We start from the raw sequence: 16,782 nt of genomic DNA on the forward strand, positions 1-16,782 counted from the left end.
TCTAGTACTTGTTAAGTAAATATGGTGTCCTATTTTTGTAAACGAAATCGTGGCTTAGTTCTTGTATATATGGAGGAGACAGAACCCATTAAAATGTTAATCCGAAAGGAAAAAGTCAAAATCCCAAATCTTGACTTTGTTGTACTTTGTTCTCTGATCTAGCCCTTTTCCTTTGTTTTAATTCCACGTTGGGTTCCTGAGTTTAATATTCAGATTTTTGTCACTCTAATCATCTTTTAGAGAATCCTCGCATATAATCTTTTATGAGGCTTGGTAACAACAGGTTATAACAGAAGACAGTTACTGAAAAAGCAAAGACGTCTGTGTTTTTAACAAAGACGGCCTGCTTCACTGAGCCCATATCTTTAAAGGGATTAATATAATGCATAGATACAAGAAACAGCACGTCGTTTTAAGTGCCAACCAAAGATTGCATGTCGTTCTCGTTTCAACCACCGAAACTTCATGAAATGCCAAGAGAAATCTGGTCGTTCCCTTTATATGTGATAATTACGTCCAAAGACTCTAGACAGCAAACGAAAGTTTTAGAAAAAGGAGCTTGTTCTATTCGATTCAAGAAATTTGAAGAACGTTCTCTCTTCATCCACTTACTACCTATATATATGGATCCCTTAGCTGATCTCAGAAATCAGATCAAAGCAACAAGAAAACCCAAGAACCAAATTGTCAAGAAAATCAAGAATCAACGTATCACTTGAAAAGCAACCAACAAGATGTCTCTAATCCCAAGCATTTTGGGAGGACGTCGATCAAACGTCTTTGATCCTTTCTCGCAAGACGTATGGGATCCATTTGAAGGACTCTTCACGCCATCTTCTGCGTTAGCAAACGCTGCACCCGCTCGAGACGTGGCAGCGTTTACAAACGCTAGAGTGGACTGGAAGGAAACGCCGGAGGCACACGTGTTCAAAGCGGACTTGCCAGGGCTGAAGAAGGAGGAAGTGAAGGTAGAGGTTGAAGACAAGAACGTTCTTCAGATCAGCGGAGAGAGGAGCAAGGAGAACGAGGAGAAGAACGACACTTGGCACCGTGTGGAGAGGGCTAGTGGGAAGTTTATGAGGAGGTTTAGGTTGCCAGAGAATGCGAAGATGGAAGAAGTGAAGGCTACAATGGAGAACGGTGTGCTCACGGTTATGGTTCCGAAAGCACCGGAGAAGAAGCCTCAAGTCAAGTCGATTGATATCTCCGGCTAATTCAACATGAAGATGATGATGATGATGATGATATGGTGTGTGAAATAAAAAAAGCTTGTGTGCTTAACTTTGTGGTGTGTTTTGGTTTGTTATTTTGTGAGATTGTCCCTTTTTCTGAAATCATATGAATGTAAAATCTTTATTATAATGAATAAAAACTATAATTAATCAGTCGCGGATTATATTATCTGCTCCAGCGTTACTTAGGCTTTTTCTTCCCCTAATTCCATCTTCCTTCCAAATTTCAACCATATAATAAACGACTATTCTATGGGATTATGGAATATGATTAATTGATTAAAGATAAGATGGGGCTGACGACCATAAAGTAAAAAAGAGATAAGGGGTCACCTATATATATTCCATGGGCCTCCTAACGATAATATTTTCAGGCATGGCTGATGGCTATTTCATGATCTATATAATTCTATATTGCGAAATAAAGTTAGAAGGAAAAGTAGGGCTAAAAGCCGCTAACACAAATCATCTCAAACATGGCACCTTGCACATTATGAGGAGATCTGAATTATATATAAACGTAGATTTGGGTATTGGGAATAGCCTAATTAGAAGCATTAAAGAGTGTAACCAGTTTTAGATTCCCATAGTCCTCCCCATTGGCCATCTCTGTATTTTCTACAAAATTATTGTACTAATGTCAGCTTCGTATGTATTCGTCAAGCAACTTGCATTCAAAATGTGTGGACGGACTCGTACCAACTTGGAGTTATGTACCAACCACAAATTTACAGACAGTCAACAAACTCAGACCCATAGTCACTAATTAAAAGCAGACATGAGTGAGAGCTAATCACATATTGTCTTTTACGTATACTATCTCCTAATTAAATCTTCATGTCGTTAATATATCAAAAAATTCCAAATTAGAATAGAATGATTGATATAAAAAAAACAGGAGAATTCAATAATTTAACATATGTACACACCCCACGTAACTTTAAGAAAAAGAGATTTCGGATACGAATACGATCTTACATCACTGTAACCACACAAGTTTTTAATATTTTTTTTAAAAATGAATAATAATAATAAAAACTAATAATATAATCAAAATATCTCAGTCGATTCAATGACTACGTCCACCACGAGAAGTACCCGTAGTCGACGAACCGGTACCGGATCCAGTTCCAGATCCGGATCCTTTTGTCGAAACACTCCCTGAACCTCTAGACCCAAAGTAAAGGTCCGAGAGGTAATTACCAATATCTTCAGGGGTATATCTGAGAACAGCCTCGTTTTCTCCAACCAAACCGGACCGGTTCATCTGGTGAAACTCGGTACAACCATGCGTAAGTTTCTGGCTCACCGAGATTTTAATCTGGTCCCTTAGTTTCGGGTCGGGTATAACCCACGATGTCTGTTTCCGGTACGACGTCTCGAACTCATCGTTGAACCTAGTGACCACCTCCTTAGCCTCCTCCGGCGTAAACTCCTCCGCCGGATTCTCCGGTAATAAGTCCATCACTTTCCCCCACGCTAGCTTCTCGAACTTATCAGCGTAAAGCTTCACCTTCTCCTCGTGCTTGACCAACCATTCGTCACCGAGAAGCAGCTTCAGGCTCGACGATCTGACCTTAACGACGACGTATTGGAGATTGTTAGCGAGGAAGAGATAAGACAGAGCGACGTCTTTGTACGGCTGAGCTTTACCGTCGATTTTACAAAGCGTTAGTAAAATCACCCACGCGATTCGTAAAGACACCGGAGAAGAGTACAAATCCGCCGGATGAGCTTCATCGCCGCCGTTGAGGAACAAAGAATCCGGCAACGGAGCCGGTGTGGTTGGCTGCCAGTTTTCGAAAATCGCGGCGATTGATTCGTTGTAATCGGCGAGGAAGGAGAGGTAATTCATAACGTAACGAGTCAGAGGATGAACACCACCGCCGATGATGGGAGTTTTCGAGGTCTCTTTCTGAATCGCAGATTCGAAATCGTTCATCATCAACCTCACAGCATCGCCGAGTCTAGATAACGAGTTGATCACCTGAGACCTAACCGGCGCGGCTGACTCGAAGTAAAAAATCGATTCGATCTCAACGAAGAGATTCGCAAGAGCTTCGTACATATCGAGAAACCGAAACATTTTCTCAGGTGAAAGTTTCTTGATTTTCGCAGCATTTTCCGGGAAAGTGAAGAGAACCAAAGCTCCTTCCTGAGTAATCTCAGTGAAGGAAGATTCAACGATCGGACCAGAGGATGAGAAAACATGATCAGCTAAGATCCTCTCACCGAAGAAGAGAGAACGAACAGCTAATTTCACAGCTTTTAACCATGTCTTGATCTTGGATTCAAGAACCTCCCAATCCATCTTCTGAATCTGATGGAGAGTGAACCTCTCCATCCCCAGGTTGTGCAGCGTCTCATCAACGATCGATCTCCGTACGGTCTTGTAAGCCCTGACGCATTCTTTAGCGTAACCGGTAGAGATCATACAATCAGCAATCATCTTGAGATCATCCATGGCGTCGGTATCACCACCGGAGAATCGATGCTCTTCTTCGGCGTTCTCTTCGTAAGTGCTTTCGTCTTCTGAATCGGAGATACTAACCGTAGTCGAAGTGCTGAATCTCGAAGATCTGTAAGAACGAACGGAGACGCATTCAGGGTCTAGATACTCACGGTTGGCTTTCAAGACACGGAAGAACTCAGACTCAAGAAGCTTCATCGCAGACTGCATCAGATTCTGAGCGTAGATGAGCTTATCCGAGGAAGGGTTAACGGCAACCAAACGGTGCATAGTGCTCTGTAAATGTCTAACGGCTTCAACGAACTCCTCTGCCTCGCGGCGGCTGTTGGTGGAAAAGAGGAACTCTTCTTGGGAGGGGGAGGGAGAAGAAGAAGAAGAGGAAGGAGGAGAAGTCCATTTAGATATGACGGCGTTGATGTTGCTCATACACTCTTGAACAGCTGTTTCGGCGAGGGTGAGATGAGCTGGTTGTTTCTCAGGCGGTGGAGATGATCGGAATAAGTGTTTCCCCATTTCCTTGCTGTTTTCTGTGATTTGCTCTGTTTTTTTTGTTTTGTTTTAGTGGTCTCTCTCTGTATGCTTTGGGTTTTTTTGTTTTTATTACAACTTTGTGGGTTTTGGTGTTTGGTGTTTGTAAGCAAGTGAAGGAGTATATATATATTATAGATAAGATGAGGAGGAAGGTGGAGGAAGAAGCAATATACTGTATATATATGATTATAGAAACGAGGGCTTGTTCAATGGGGAAGTAGAGAGAGGGAGAGATATATACGTATAAAAAAGTATATGTGAGTGTACGTATAGATATATGTGGAGGAGAATTGATTGATTAGTCAAACGCGGTGTCAATTAAGACAAGACATTGGGCAAAGTCAAATGGAAAAGGTTACTTTAGTCAATTCTGACGAATTTTTATTTTTTTTACATTTATTGCCTTTCATTCATCTGCAGCTGTGTGAAATCTTGTAAAAGTTACCGTTTCGACAAGGAGTACTACTATATTAATTACTGATATTAATAAATGTAAATTTTAGTACTCGTATAGTTGATCTTTTACACTTTACACCAACCAAAAAGAATGCATTACTTTTTTTTCTTTTTTAATTGGATTCGTAATTATAAACTGTTATTATCCTAAAGCTGTGAACCTGAAATGTCACGAAATTGCCAAAAACTACTGCTGCTAGTACATAGATCCGCTAGTATATTATTTAAGCTGAAAATCATTGGCTTTGTTTGGTTTAAGTAGTACTAAGTACGTCATCTATAATTGTTGATGAAACTATAAACAATTATTTTTTAAAAGAGTTGTTGAAGAACCAAATGAACAAAACCAAAATCAACATAGAAGACTATATATATATATATATATCATATAACTGGATGATCTTAAAATTCTAGGAAACCCACTCGTGCACAAATCTCATACAAGACACATCAAAATCTTGTTGTGATAATAATTGGAACAGCTTGTTTTCTTCTGTATTGTATAAATAATTTGTTTGGATCCTCCCATTATAGAATGTAGGCAACTGTTAATTAGCATTTTTTTACAATAAATTTAGTTAGAATTAGCTCTCTATATTATGACTTTTTTGAGGAAGGTTCCCTCTTTCTGTGTCTGTTGATAAGTTGAATATTTATGTTATGACGTCTCCTGCCGCCACATAAATGAAAAATCCACAGATTGTTTTACTAGAGAGATGTTCAAAGATACTAAAATTGGCCATAACACGACTAACACTATTCCTAATCTTTTTCTCCATCTTTTAATTATGCCTTTTTTATAGACCCTGCAAAAGAAGGCAATCCACAATTTTCCATCTATGTATAAACCCATTTATAAAATAAGGATATGTTTATTGTATAAAATTCATTTTCTTCATATGTTTAATATACGCTTAACAATCAAATTAAGAGTCTTGTGATTCATATTTTATCTTAATTATAGCAATTAGATATGCCCGCAGTCAGACTTTTGTTGTGAATTTTTCAAAACAATCAATTTAGGACACAGAAAACGTTAAATTACATCTTACATTAAACTCTATTCCGTCTACTATAGTTTTACTTATTGTAATTAGTTAAAGGAAACCAGATGATTTGTCAACACAGTGTTTTTTTAATATATTGTCTTACCGCTAGTTATTGTTAAATGTGTTAGTGGTTTATGTGACAACAAATATATAAATTATCTACATGACTCGACTCGAAAATCAATATGTGTTTTTATAAGTTTTAACTCGGTATATATTTATATGATCGAATAAACGTCCTGTTGTCTCAGTTATTTTAAGTGATTCGATAAAATGATATAAAATGACAGTAATTAACCGACCATTCTTTTTAACTAAACAGCTTATTCAACCGACAATTAAAGGCAATGGAAGTTAACAAAACTTCAACGTGACGAAGATAGGCATGGTCTTCAAATATGTAATTATGTGTCTGAACTCTGAAGAATATAAATCTATGTTATTATTAGTTTCTGTAAATTAGTTAACGAACAGAAATATTACAATAATTCTTTCTTATTTCTTTTAATTTTGTGGTGGAAAAGGTGTTAAATAAAGTCTAAAATAAAAACGGGACAAGACTGTGAAAAAGACAAGAGAATCTAAAAAAGAGATGGGATTCGACTCACCATAAGTAAAACGTGAGTCGGGAGTGGAAGTTGCCGACTAGGATAAAGGTAAAGTCTCAAACCAGTCATGCAATTCAAAACCTGATTATATATGGTTGGTGGTCCTCATTCCTCCCCATGTCCCCTGTAGGCTTGGATTAGACAAGAGCCAGCCGACCCACTTGTTCTCTTTTTTTTAGCACTTATTAGTTTTTTTGTATATTTGTTTTTCTTTTGGTCCGAGACGAGTGATATAAAAATTAAGAATTTGACCTTGTAACGTTTGACCGGTTTATTTACGGGTCTATACAAAATAACTTGTGTCATTACTATTATTATGGATGGAGATAGTCTTTCAAAGACTACCTTTGAATAATTGAGTATAATAGAATATCATCTTGTTGTTTTGTGATAATTAAATTGAGATATCATCTTACTATGCTTGTTCTAATGTGATCACTAGCTAGTTCACTTCTTACGTTAGCATAAACAGTCGATATCATAATCGGTATTCCTGTGAGATGTTGCTAGCTCTCTTCTCACAACCTAAGAGAGTGTTTCGATGTAAAAGTTTGATATTGTAACCAATTCACAGTAAATCCTCCCCACCCCCCCAAAAAAAAACAAAAACTGAACGAGTTTGATACAATTTTTTGGTTAATAAGACTGGTTATGAGTTAGTTTTGGCTGATTTAAAGCGGCATTTTAAATTATGGACAAATGCCTGTCAAATCTCAGTGTTTGACACTAGCTATACACAAACCATATCCATTGAATTCGTCATAAAATAAACATTACGTCTATTGTGATGTGTGAGAATCCTCATTAGTTCCAAAAAATGGAGCGGGGATACATATCCTACGGCGAAATTAAGGTCAAGAAAGCTTGATCATCACACCAGTCTATATACTGGGTATAAGATCCATTCCAAACCATATGTTTTCATCGTCATCTTTCCAAAAACTATCCATTGTGCACATGCATCATATTAGACTGATTCTTCTTGTCATGCATCACCATATATGTGTACATTTTCATTCATAAACCTAATCTTATTGTTTTCTTTTTATCATTTTAATCGGGTAATCAATCACAAGACAAAACCCAAACGAATCCTAGGAATCACAACAATTTGGATTTGCTTCCTACTAAAAACGTATACGAGTGAAAGTGCACAAAGTAAGACTCGATTTCTGTTATACATCTACAAAATGAAAACTTCACATGATCTCAAACGAAAGTCATGCACCAGTTATGTAGCCTACGCGCGATGACTTATGTTTCTCTACGTAATTTTGAATATTAATTTCTCACATGACATGAATATGGCAACGTATAATACAATCCACGGACCTAAAGGAAATCACTCCCGTGTACCTACGTGTATATATTAGCTATATAGGTCCTTCTAATTTATTCATAACAGTTTTGAAAAAAAAATATGCATACAGGAGAATGAGATGTGTGTGTGAAATAGTCACACATACGTACGTAGCCATTGTAGGTGTATTAATTACGCAGCTTGTGTAGGTAAAACCTTCCTTATATAGAGCACCGTTTGACTTTGAATGAGCTATATTGTGTGAGTTGAACGAAAAACTACGCGTCATGCAACATTATTTGTCCTATACTTATATATAAGCTTTCTTTTGATATTAATTATTCTTAGATTTGAAGACCAAGTATTAATTTCTGTACATATAATAAAACCGTATAAAATTTAACCAATCTGTGATGCGATGTTGATTGTTTTTGAACATTAATTTAGTATAGTCCAAGGTGTGAATTTTGGACCTTTTTTTGTTTTGACGTCGTCGTTGTATGTTTACGAATTTATAACTTCCTCAAGAACAAGTCTCCTCCTTTGAGTGTTATTTTTTTTTGTTTCAATCCTTCGGTTATGATAAAATATGTAAATAGTACCATACGTACTCGAACTGATAAATACAAGTTAAGGAACCATAATATAGAACGTAAGTATGCACACACTTTTGATTAATTTTCTTTTTCGCAGAGTCTGTAGAAACTTACAATACAGTTAACGACCTAACTTTTCTCTCATTACCCTTTAATTTACAAGTAAAAACTTAAATAGTCACGTTTTCCTCTTTTCTTGATCAAAAACTAAAATTTTTCTCTAGGGTACTTATGATATCTTCGTTTGAAGTAGTCAAGCATGTGTAGAAATTAAGAATAGTCCTTATATATAAGAACCATTTTAAAGGAAAAAAAAGTAGGAGAAGACCTTATTATAACGTTTACTAGCTAGATCAATTCGTTATCACTTTCTTCTTTGAATCATTCTTCTGATGACGACCAGGTACAATATGATGATACTGCTATAATCAGGATTCAAAATGTTTTGAAGAATAATAAAATAGAAATACAAAAAAGGTTTTTATTATTATTATAAGCAAATTGCAAAGTGACGAGAAAGGAAAGTCTTGCACTCTTGCTGTTAGAAGTCAACTGAAAGTTCTAACCAAATTAACTACTATAACTGATTTTATAATCTTTCAGTTTTGGTATCTAAAATTGAACTCTTTCGTTTGTTTTAAAATTTTAGAACACTTTTTAAACCTTTATGTGAATTTGGATTCGTTTTTTTTTTTAAGATATATACAAATAATGATTCTATTTGAGTCTTTGTTTCGATACCTGGATATATCATGTCTGTTTGGTTACGCAAACTTGTGTAAAAGAATACCATTTCCACTACCATCAATCTTTTTTTTTTTTTTTTTTTAATTTATTGATGGGAAGAGCAGATATTTGCAAGGATTACAAAGAAACCGGATGCGGATACTGTGGGTATGGAGATTCTTGCAAGTTCTTGCATGACCGTGGGGATTACAAACCAGGATGGCAAATAGAGAAAGAATGGGAAGAAGCAGAGAAAATTAGGAAGAGAGTAAAGCAATGGGAGTTGAGGATGAAGATGATGAGGCTGGCAACGAAACGATAGTGACGAAGACGACGATGCACTGCCCTTTGCTTGATTCATTTGCAGAGAGCCTTTCGTTGATCCAGTTGTCACCAAGACACCAAATGCAAACATTACTTCTGTGAGCATTGTGCTTTTAAGGTATGATCATAACTTAAATCACAATTATGTATGACTCTGTTTCTTTTTTTTTTTTTGGTTTGTGAAACTAAAGAAATTGTTCTTGTAATGATGCAGCATCACACGAAGAACAAGAAGTGCTTTGTGTGTAACCAACCAACACTGGGGATTTTCATTGCAGCACATGAGATCAAGAAAAGAATGGCTGAAGAACGTAGAAAAGCTGAAGGATTGTGATGTTTTTTTAATAAGCCGAAGCTTTTGTTTGTTTGTTGTACTCGTTTAGCCCATAATGTGGCCTTTTAAGATTGGGCCTTGTTCGGCTCATCCAAAATATAGCCTTTTCTCTTTTTCGTCAATGGTTTACTTGAAACAGTCAAAGTATAATTAAACCAGGACAATGAATGTATAACATTTCCACTACCATCAATCTTTTTCTGCTACGGTCTACTAACCAACAAGAAACTCAAATTTCATCCACAAAGGAGTAAACTCATCTATTCATAATACGATATATAACTAACTCTCCAACAAAATTTTATAGAAAGATGAAACAAATAGATAATATGAATCCTAGTTTCAGTTCCCTAAAGGCTAGTTTCCTTTTCTTTTGTTCCGAGGGATATATCAAGAGCAAAAACCTCTTAATGGTGTTAAATATTCCGTTAAGAGTTCTCAGCCTTTTGGTATTGAGGAAGCTCTGGAGGCGGTGGCTGCGTTTGTGATTTTTTGTTCTTGTTCATTAAGGTTTTCGCGTATAAAGACCCGAAAACGATGACCTGATCGAGCAAACTCGGTTAGTCAGAGAATTAAATGTATAACGTAAAGTTCCAGAAAATGTACAAGAATCAAATATATACCGATCCGATACATTGCTCCCAGCTAAGAGGATGAGAAAACCAAATGCATGAGAGCATGATGCTTGCAAGCTTTATAAGGACAGATTTGTCAAATTAGAAACAGAACGTGTTGCTAGTTATTAAGATGGATTAGCCAGATTGAGATCGAGTTTTCTTTCTACCTGTCTCGTCGTCATGATTGCAGCGAATGTTAGAGCACCAAATGTCCTAATTGTGTAAGAAATGAAGAACTGACTTGCTGTTGCAACCTGCACATTATTAGTCTAGTTCAGTGGGAAATAAAGAGTCAAGAGAGGAATCAATCAGTGGGAATCATGAATTAAACATGCATCTATTGGACCTTAGACTACAAAAAAAAAAACAATCAGACTAGCTTGGACAAAACAACAAGGTAATGTAATGACTAAGTAGATAATAGAAGCAAATTAAACTTACTGTGGAAAGCAGAGCGATGTCGAGTAAACAATCCCTATGCAGAGAAACAAAATCTACAGCTGGGAGTAAATGCCCTTGCAATATGAGTCCTACATTAAACATAAGAATTTACAGAATTATTAGAATGAAGAATGATTGAACAGATAGTGACCTTCTTTTTCAGGGTCTAAGTACCGAGGTTTTAAGAAGAGATGAAGTCTGACCATAAGAAACACATTCAGAAACAAAGGACGCAACTAACATATAAGCCAACAGTAGCCTAGTAATTTACAGCTAAAGTTTGAATCAGTAGTCATATATGACCAAAAAAAAACAAATAAAGAGGAGTAGAAAAGTCTCCTTCTTGGGGAAAACGGCCAGCCGGAGTGAACCACAACGGAAAAAGATCAATGGTCCAGTGTCCAGAGAAGATGACTTGACAGAAAAAGATGCGACTCAGAACACATGTAAGATTCTCACCAGTGAAACTCAGAACACAAGAACAAAGTGTTGTGTAGAATATTTGGTTATGTATCTCCATATTATATCCCTTAAAAAGTTTGTCTTGGAATGTGCTTGTAAAGCCATCAAACCTGTCAGTTAGCCAATTACCATATACACAATCATGATTCGAAGTATCGAGATTCCTATTTTTGAAACCAGAAAACAAAACCTCAATATATAATCAGTGCAACGAGTTACACAGAGTCACATACCCGAGATAACCAGCCATAAGGGAAACACCCCAAACAGTATTTTCCCTTCCCTTATTGTATGGACTAACATCATCTCCGGCCTACAACTCAGATTCACATAAACAAATATCAGCCCATCTAACCTGGATGTTCCTGGTAATTGTGATACTTTAACTAACTGAGGCCTCTATAATGATTGGGAGTATAGAGCAGGTTCAAACCGGGAAAAGAATAAATACAGAACAGCCAAGGGTCACAAGAAAAGCCACTAAGTAGTCAAAGCCCTTGTACCTCTTCTGCATGATGAGTGTTCCCCATACCTGCATAGAGCACAAATATAAGAATGTTGATACTAAACTCAAACGCATGAGTTTCCATCTCTTACCAATGGAAAGAATGTTACAACTTACCATTACAGGAATCATCTTGGCACATTTAGCAAGAGTTTGGACTGGGAAGCTCACATACTTGAGAGCCTGAAGGCATAACAGATAGCACACAAGCAATAATTATAAAAGTAGTCATTCAAAGTCCATAAACTAAAAGCTGGAGGTGAAAGATAAAAATATACCTCATATTGGCATGTTGTGGTTAAGATGTTAGTCACTGATATAAGGCAATATTTATAAACTGGAGCTACAGGATCCAAAACTTTCTTGCTTGCCTACAAATTAAAAAAACTCAAAAAGGATTCTTAACAACTTTGGCAATAAGTAAGAATATAAAACACAAAGTTGGATTTATTTTGCTAGTTACCAGTAAAGCACCAGCAGAGACAGCTGATGTAGTGAGTCTATTGCAGAAAACAAGAAACAAAGAGTGCTTAAAATACTCCTTGTTTACTCCATAAGGAACTCTCATTATCTTCTCCTACAACGTTACAAAGGCAAAACAAATCCCCACAAAGAAACTTCAAATCATATAGACAACAGAAGAAAAGGAAGAAAATTTTCCAAAAAATGTATCTTGAAAACAAGACAGACCTGAAGAACACCATAGATAACAAGAGTAGACATAATGCCGGAAACTGCGAATACACCTTTCCATAACTTGTTCTCTTTCACTCCGTTTACTGATTCCGGCTCAGCCATGGCCCATCCACCTCTGAACACATAAATTAACCAATATAATCACACAATACAAGCTCCCATTCGTAATCTAAACGTGTGTAACCACAGTGTCTAGTGACTGTAACACACCTTTGAGCTCGGAGATTTCAAAACTAGGCGGCGGATATGACACAATACAGCGTCTGATCCGGTGAGATCGGAGAAAATTTGTCTCTAAACTCTCACTCTCTCTTCTTTTTGGAAGATGTTAACCGCAATAAATTATCCGGCGAGCCCTCCGTCTCGATCCCGTTTGCTCCACCGTCCTCTTTCTCTCTTCCTTTTTTCCTTTATTTCCGCCCTTTTTAAAGTTCTGTTCGTTGATGTTTTCTAAGTACACGCCACGTCAGCAACGAGACACAGGTCAAACACTTCTAAACGAGAAAGAAGGTTTCCGTTTATGTGATGGTTCTTCACGATCAACGTGTGGCCCCGTGAGGAACACCACTTTAGTACGATGAGGACAACAGAAGATAAATCCTAAACTCGTGGTCGTGAGTTTTTTCTTCCTACCTTAAAAAATTAAAATGTCTGAAAATTTTCCATTGGGTTGTGCTAGAAACAATTCTAGGAGACGAGAAGCAGCGAGTCGTACGACGAATAGAGAGATATATGTTTCATCACGTAGATGGATTCTGCTTTATATCATCCTCGAATCTTTTTTGCTCACAGTTTCATCAATGGCTCATACAGGTCTCCTAGGTTTGCTAATACTTGCTGGAGACTGAATGATGGTTCAATTTGGGAGATTAAGGCTAGTGGGAATGGTGATCGTAACGTGTTCGATGAAAGTCCTCCGAGAAGAGCTGATGGGTCGCTATTTGAGACAGTTGGCGCGGAAATCACGCCTGAGACTGATGATTTCTTCGTGAGTGACGCAGAGGGTGATCCAGATTGTCCTACTCAAGGTTACTCCTCTATTGAACTTGCTCTTCAAGCTCTACGTCAAGGAAAGGTTTGTCCTTTTGAGATTCTCTTGAAGACCATTTGATCATGATTTGTTTTTTTCAATTGTATGGATTAGGTCTTACTTCATGTTTTTTTCAGTTTGTGATTGTTGTTGACGATGAGAATGGGGAAGTTGAAGGTAATCTGATCATGGCGGCAACTCTTACGAGTCCAAAAGACATAGCGTTTTTGATTAAGAATGGTTCTGGGATTGTCTCAGTTGGGATGAAGAAAGAAGACCTCGAAAGATTAAGCCTTACACTCATGTCACCTGAAATGGAAGATGAAGATTCCTCTGCTCCAACTTTCACCATCACTGTGGTAGCCATTTTGCATAACTAGATATGATTCTTAGAGAGGTGTTCTCATTGCTTCTTTCTGAGTTCTAATTAATTTCGTGGTTACAAGGATGCAAAATCCGGAACATCTACTGGAGTATCAGCTTCAGACAGAGCAATGACGGTTCTTGCACTTTCGTCTCTCGAAGCTAAACCAGAAGATTTCAGGAGGCCTGGCCATGTGTTCCCTCTCAAGTACAGAGACGGTGGAGTTTTAAGGAGAGCTGGTCATACTGAAGCTTCAGTGGATCTAATGATCTTGGCTGGTCTACGTCCTGTCTCTGTTCTTTCAGCTATGCTTGATCAAGAAGATGGATCAATGGCTTCTCTACCGTATATGAAAAAGCTTGCAACAGAACACGGCATTCCTATTGTATCATTGACTGATCTAATCAGGTTAGAAACTAAGAAGACGATGTATTGGAAAGGTAGAAAACTCTGGATACAAGTAATTTTCTGACGTGTGATATAATTATAGATATCGAAGAAAGCGAGATAAGCTTGTGGAGAGAATCACAGTGTCTCGTTTGCCTACCAAATGGGGTCTTTTCCAAGCTTATTGTTATCGATCTAAACTTGATGGAACCGAAAATATCGCCCTCGTTAAGGTATAAACTCAAGCACCACTTGCTTCTAAATCTTGGGCTTTCGATTTTAAGACCAGTCTTGTGTTTGTTTCTGTCTGAATAATGACCAGGGAAACGTCGGAAATGGTGAAGACATTCTGGTACGAGTGCATTCAGAGTGCTTAACCGGAGACATTTTTGGCTCAGCACGATGTGATTGTGGAAACCAATTGGAATTAGCCATGCAGCTAATCGAGAAAGAGGGAAGAGGAGTCGTCGTGTATCTCCGTGGCCACGAAGGAAGAGGCATTGGCCTTGGTCACAAGCTTAGAGCTTATAACTTGCAGGATGAAGGACACGATACAGTTCAGGCCAATGTTGAACTTGGTCTATCCATTGATTCTCGTGAATACGGTATCGGTGCTCAGGTCAGCCATATTATACCAGTTCGGTTTGGTTACATTTTACGAACAACTCTTAGCCATTGATCGATAATATAATTAATTTCTCTTGCTTCTATTGGGTTTACGTTGGTCCAATGTAGATGCTACGAGACATAGGAGTAAGAACAATGAGACTAATGACGAATAACCCCGCGAAGTTCACCGGTCTGAAAGGATACGGACTCGCTGTGGTTGGCCGTGTTCCAGTGGTGACACCAATCACCAAGGAGAACAGAAGATATATGGAGACCAAACGCAAGAAGATGGGTCACATTTATATCTCTAATAACGATCACCCTTTGGCTTAAGTTAAATAAGAAAGGAACACTTATGAAAATTTGTATTTATAATTGATTCATTCTTGTGTAAACATCAACCATAATTACATTTCAAGTTATGCAGGAAAAAAATAAACATTCTTTGGAACAACAGTAATCGAATTCATTCTTTGATGCTCCATCTCTCAAATGACAGCAATCGGTGCTTCTTTTCTTCATCATGGCACGCACTTGCTCCACTTGTCGCTACCTGATTGCTTGAACCAGACAAATAGACTTCACAAAAAAATGCTTCAAAATCCGCTCACATTACAATAAAGTTTCAGTGAATTTAAGTTTCTCTCAGGCATTTCATCAAACATATTTGATGCATTTTCTAAAGATCCTATTGCAGTGTATAATGAACTAATAACTTCATATTCAATCATTCCTCGAGTTGCTTCCTGTACTCATGTCTAAAACTAGAAATCAATATCTCTCATAATATCATGACTTCATAACAGCAACGTCTCACATAATCAATCTCAGGAATTAAAAACTCAATCAGGCGAGAGAGAGAGAGAGCATCAGCAAACCAGTAGTTATCAACAAGCAAACTTACCTGTGAAATTCAGAGATCAAGTGTATCCCATCATCTGCTCTCTCTCTGTACCACATACATAAGTTCTAATCCTAACTCAGAAATAAATAAAAAAGCTGTAATCAATTCAGGCAATAACACTGCACATTAAAAAAAAAGCCTTAATCTAATTGAACAATGAATATAAGCGAAAATCTAAGACTAGAGATACAACAAAGCAAAGACGAAGTAGATCCATATATATATATGTCCTTCAGGATCAAATGAAATCCTTAGTAATGGCGGCGGATACGTAAATGCAAGAGCTCTCACATATTATTTATACAGCAATTTCTTCTAAACCGAAGATTTTAAAATAAGAAGCCCTAGAAAAATAACTAAATCCAGATCGAACCGGATCATCGAAAAGCAAACCGATTAAATCCTCGATGAGATATAATTAAACCGAACCATAGTTTCCTTCTCATCAGGTCCAAATTCTCTCCATCGTCGTGTTATTCTGTAAGCGTCTTCGTTTCAATCTCTCTCAAAATTAGTAAAAAAGTGGTTCTACATTGTTGGACATACACACACATTTTGACTCATCCTTACACAAGCAAGTAGTTCTGAATTGTTATACACACACATTTCGACTCCTCCTTACACAATCAGCACTAGAATCCAAACAACCACCAAAAGCAAGCTAAAGACCAAAGAATAGTATGGATCATTTGAGTTGTTAAACTTGTGTGCTCTACGAGAAACCATGCATTTGTACACATATGTGACTCGTCCATCACTCAACCTCCAGGAGGAAAAAGCTAGAGAGCAAAAGTGGAATAATGTTGAAAACGTTGAAACTCTGCAACACTTCCATTTTTACTTACAATAGCAACATTGTGCCACTTTTTGTTCGTTTTACACATCTGTAAAGGTAAATTGCACCACACATACACGGTTCCTGGGTTACTACTGGATGAGGGAGAGAGTATGATGGATGGTGACGAAAAACAACGGGAAAAGCTATATATCCAGAAATGGATAAAAGAAGTTCTTAAGCGTGTGGTGGAAGAAGAACAAGTAAAGGAAAAAGCAGAGCAGAGATCATCATCTCTCTCGGCTATAAAAACAGAGGAGGAGGGGTTCACAACTCAAAACATCAATACAAAAGAAACAACACAGA

At 37.4% G+C, this 16,782-nt stretch overlaps 4 protein-coding genes, 1 long non-coding RNA gene and 1 other non-coding gene across 6 annotated transcripts; 2 read left to right on the plus strand and 4 right to left on the minus strand.

The window, feature by feature from the left end:
* Positions 1 to 524: 524 nt before the first annotated feature.
* LOC17875263 (18.1 kDa class I heat shock protein) lies at positions 525 to 1,385 on the plus strand. Its single transcript, XM_006281176.2, has one exon. It carries the CDS (start codon positions 735 to 737, stop codon positions 1,212 to 1,214), a length of 480 nt encoding a protein of 159 aa, XP_006281238.1. The 5' UTR covers positions 525 to 734; the 3' UTR covers positions 1,215 to 1,385.
* Positions 1,386 to 2,118: 733 nt separating this feature from the next.
* LOC17875821 (exocyst complex component EXO70H1) lies at positions 2,119 to 4,561 on the minus strand. The gene has a single exon (XM_006281981.2). It carries the CDS (start codon positions 4,213 to 4,215, stop codon positions 2,302 to 2,304), a length of 1,914 nt encoding a protein of 637 aa, XP_006282043.1. The 5' UTR covers positions 4,216 to 4,561; the 3' UTR covers positions 2,119 to 2,301.
* A 5,279-nt stretch (positions 4,562 to 9,840) lies between these two features.
* On the minus strand, positions 9,841 to 12,750 carry LOC17875963 (UDP-galactose/UDP-glucose transporter 5B). The gene is made up of 12 exons (XM_006280685.2): positions 12,558 to 12,750; positions 12,342 to 12,462; positions 12,115 to 12,228; positions 11,930 to 12,022; positions 11,769 to 11,834; positions 11,580 to 11,678; positions 11,380 to 11,459; positions 11,144 to 11,256; positions 10,685 to 10,773; positions 10,411 to 10,497; positions 10,250 to 10,318; positions 9,841 to 10,168 (listed from the first exon to the last, which is right to left on the minus strand). The coding sequence occupies exons 2-12, from the start codon at positions 12,447 to 12,449 to the stop codon at positions 10,055 to 10,057; spliced, it is 1,032 nt and encodes a 343-aa protein (XP_006280747.1). The 5' UTR covers positions 12,450 to 12,462; positions 12,558 to 12,750; the 3' UTR covers positions 9,841 to 10,054.
* A 221-nt stretch (positions 12,751 to 12,971) lies between these two features.
* LOC17874907 (monofunctional riboflavin biosynthesis protein RIBA 3, chloroplastic) lies at positions 12,972 to 15,197 on the plus strand. Its single transcript, XM_006280279.2, has 6 exons — positions 12,972 to 13,422; positions 13,515 to 13,736; positions 13,824 to 14,149; positions 14,232 to 14,361; positions 14,451 to 14,747; positions 14,864 to 15,197. Exons 1-6 carry the CDS (start codon positions 13,096 to 13,098, stop codon positions 15,068 to 15,070), a joined length of 1,509 nt encoding a protein of 502 aa, XP_006280341.1. The 5' UTR covers positions 12,972 to 13,095; the 3' UTR covers positions 15,071 to 15,197.
* On the minus strand, positions 15,091 to 15,931 carry LOC111831999. The gene is made up of 2 exons (XR_002835105.1): positions 15,642 to 15,931; positions 15,091 to 15,316 (listed from the first exon to the last, which is right to left on the minus strand). It is a non-coding gene; the product is annotated as an uncharacterized LOC111831999 (long non-coding RNA).
* Positions 15,603 to 15,670, minus strand: LOC111829098. Its single transcript, XR_002832657.1, has one exon. It is a non-coding gene; the product is annotated as a small nucleolar RNA snoR101 (small nucleolar RNA).
* Positions 15,932 to 16,782: the final 851 nt, after the last annotated feature.

This window comes from Capsella rubella, unplaced genomic scaffold (assembly GCF_000375325.1).
Source record: "Capsella rubella cultivar Monte Gargano unplaced genomic scaffold, Caprub1_0 scaffold_8, whole genome shotgun sequence".
Lineage (NCBI taxonomy): Eukaryota > Viridiplantae > Streptophyta > Magnoliopsida > Brassicales > Brassicaceae > Capsella > Capsella rubella.

Bases quoted from the DNA above. Each gene is read 5' to 3' on its own strand.
- LOC17875263 (XM_006281176.2), top strand. From the start codon at position 735: ATGTCTCTAATCCCAAGCATTTTGGGAGGACGTCGATCAAACGTCTTT.
- LOC17875821 (XM_006281981.2), bottom strand. From the start codon at position 4,215: ATGGGGAAACACTTATTCCGATCATCTCCACCGCCTGAGAAACAACCA.
- LOC17875963 (XM_006280685.2), bottom strand. From the start codon at position 12,449: ATGGCTGAGCCGGAATCAGTAAACGGAGTGAAAGAGAACAAGTTATGG. The intron at 11,679-11,768 runs GTAAGTTGTAAC...TGCTCTATGCAG, and splicing joins CCAAGATGATTCCTGTAATG to GTATGGGGAACACTCATCAT. The intron at 10,319-10,410 runs GTAGAAAGAAAA...GTCCTTATAAAG, and splicing joins CAATCATGACGACGAGACAG to CTTGCAAGCATCATGCTCTC.
- LOC17874907 (XM_006280279.2), top strand. From the start codon at position 13,096: ATGGATTCTGCTTTATATCATCCTCGAATCTTTTTTGCTCACAGTTTC. The intron at 14,150-14,231 runs GTTAGAAACTAA...ATATAATTATAG, and splicing joins TCATTGACTGATCTAATCAG to ATATCGAAGAAAGCGAGATA. The intron at 14,748-14,863 runs GTCAGCCATATT...GGTCCAATGTAG, and splicing joins AATACGGTATCGGTGCTCAG to ATGCTACGAGACATAGGAGT.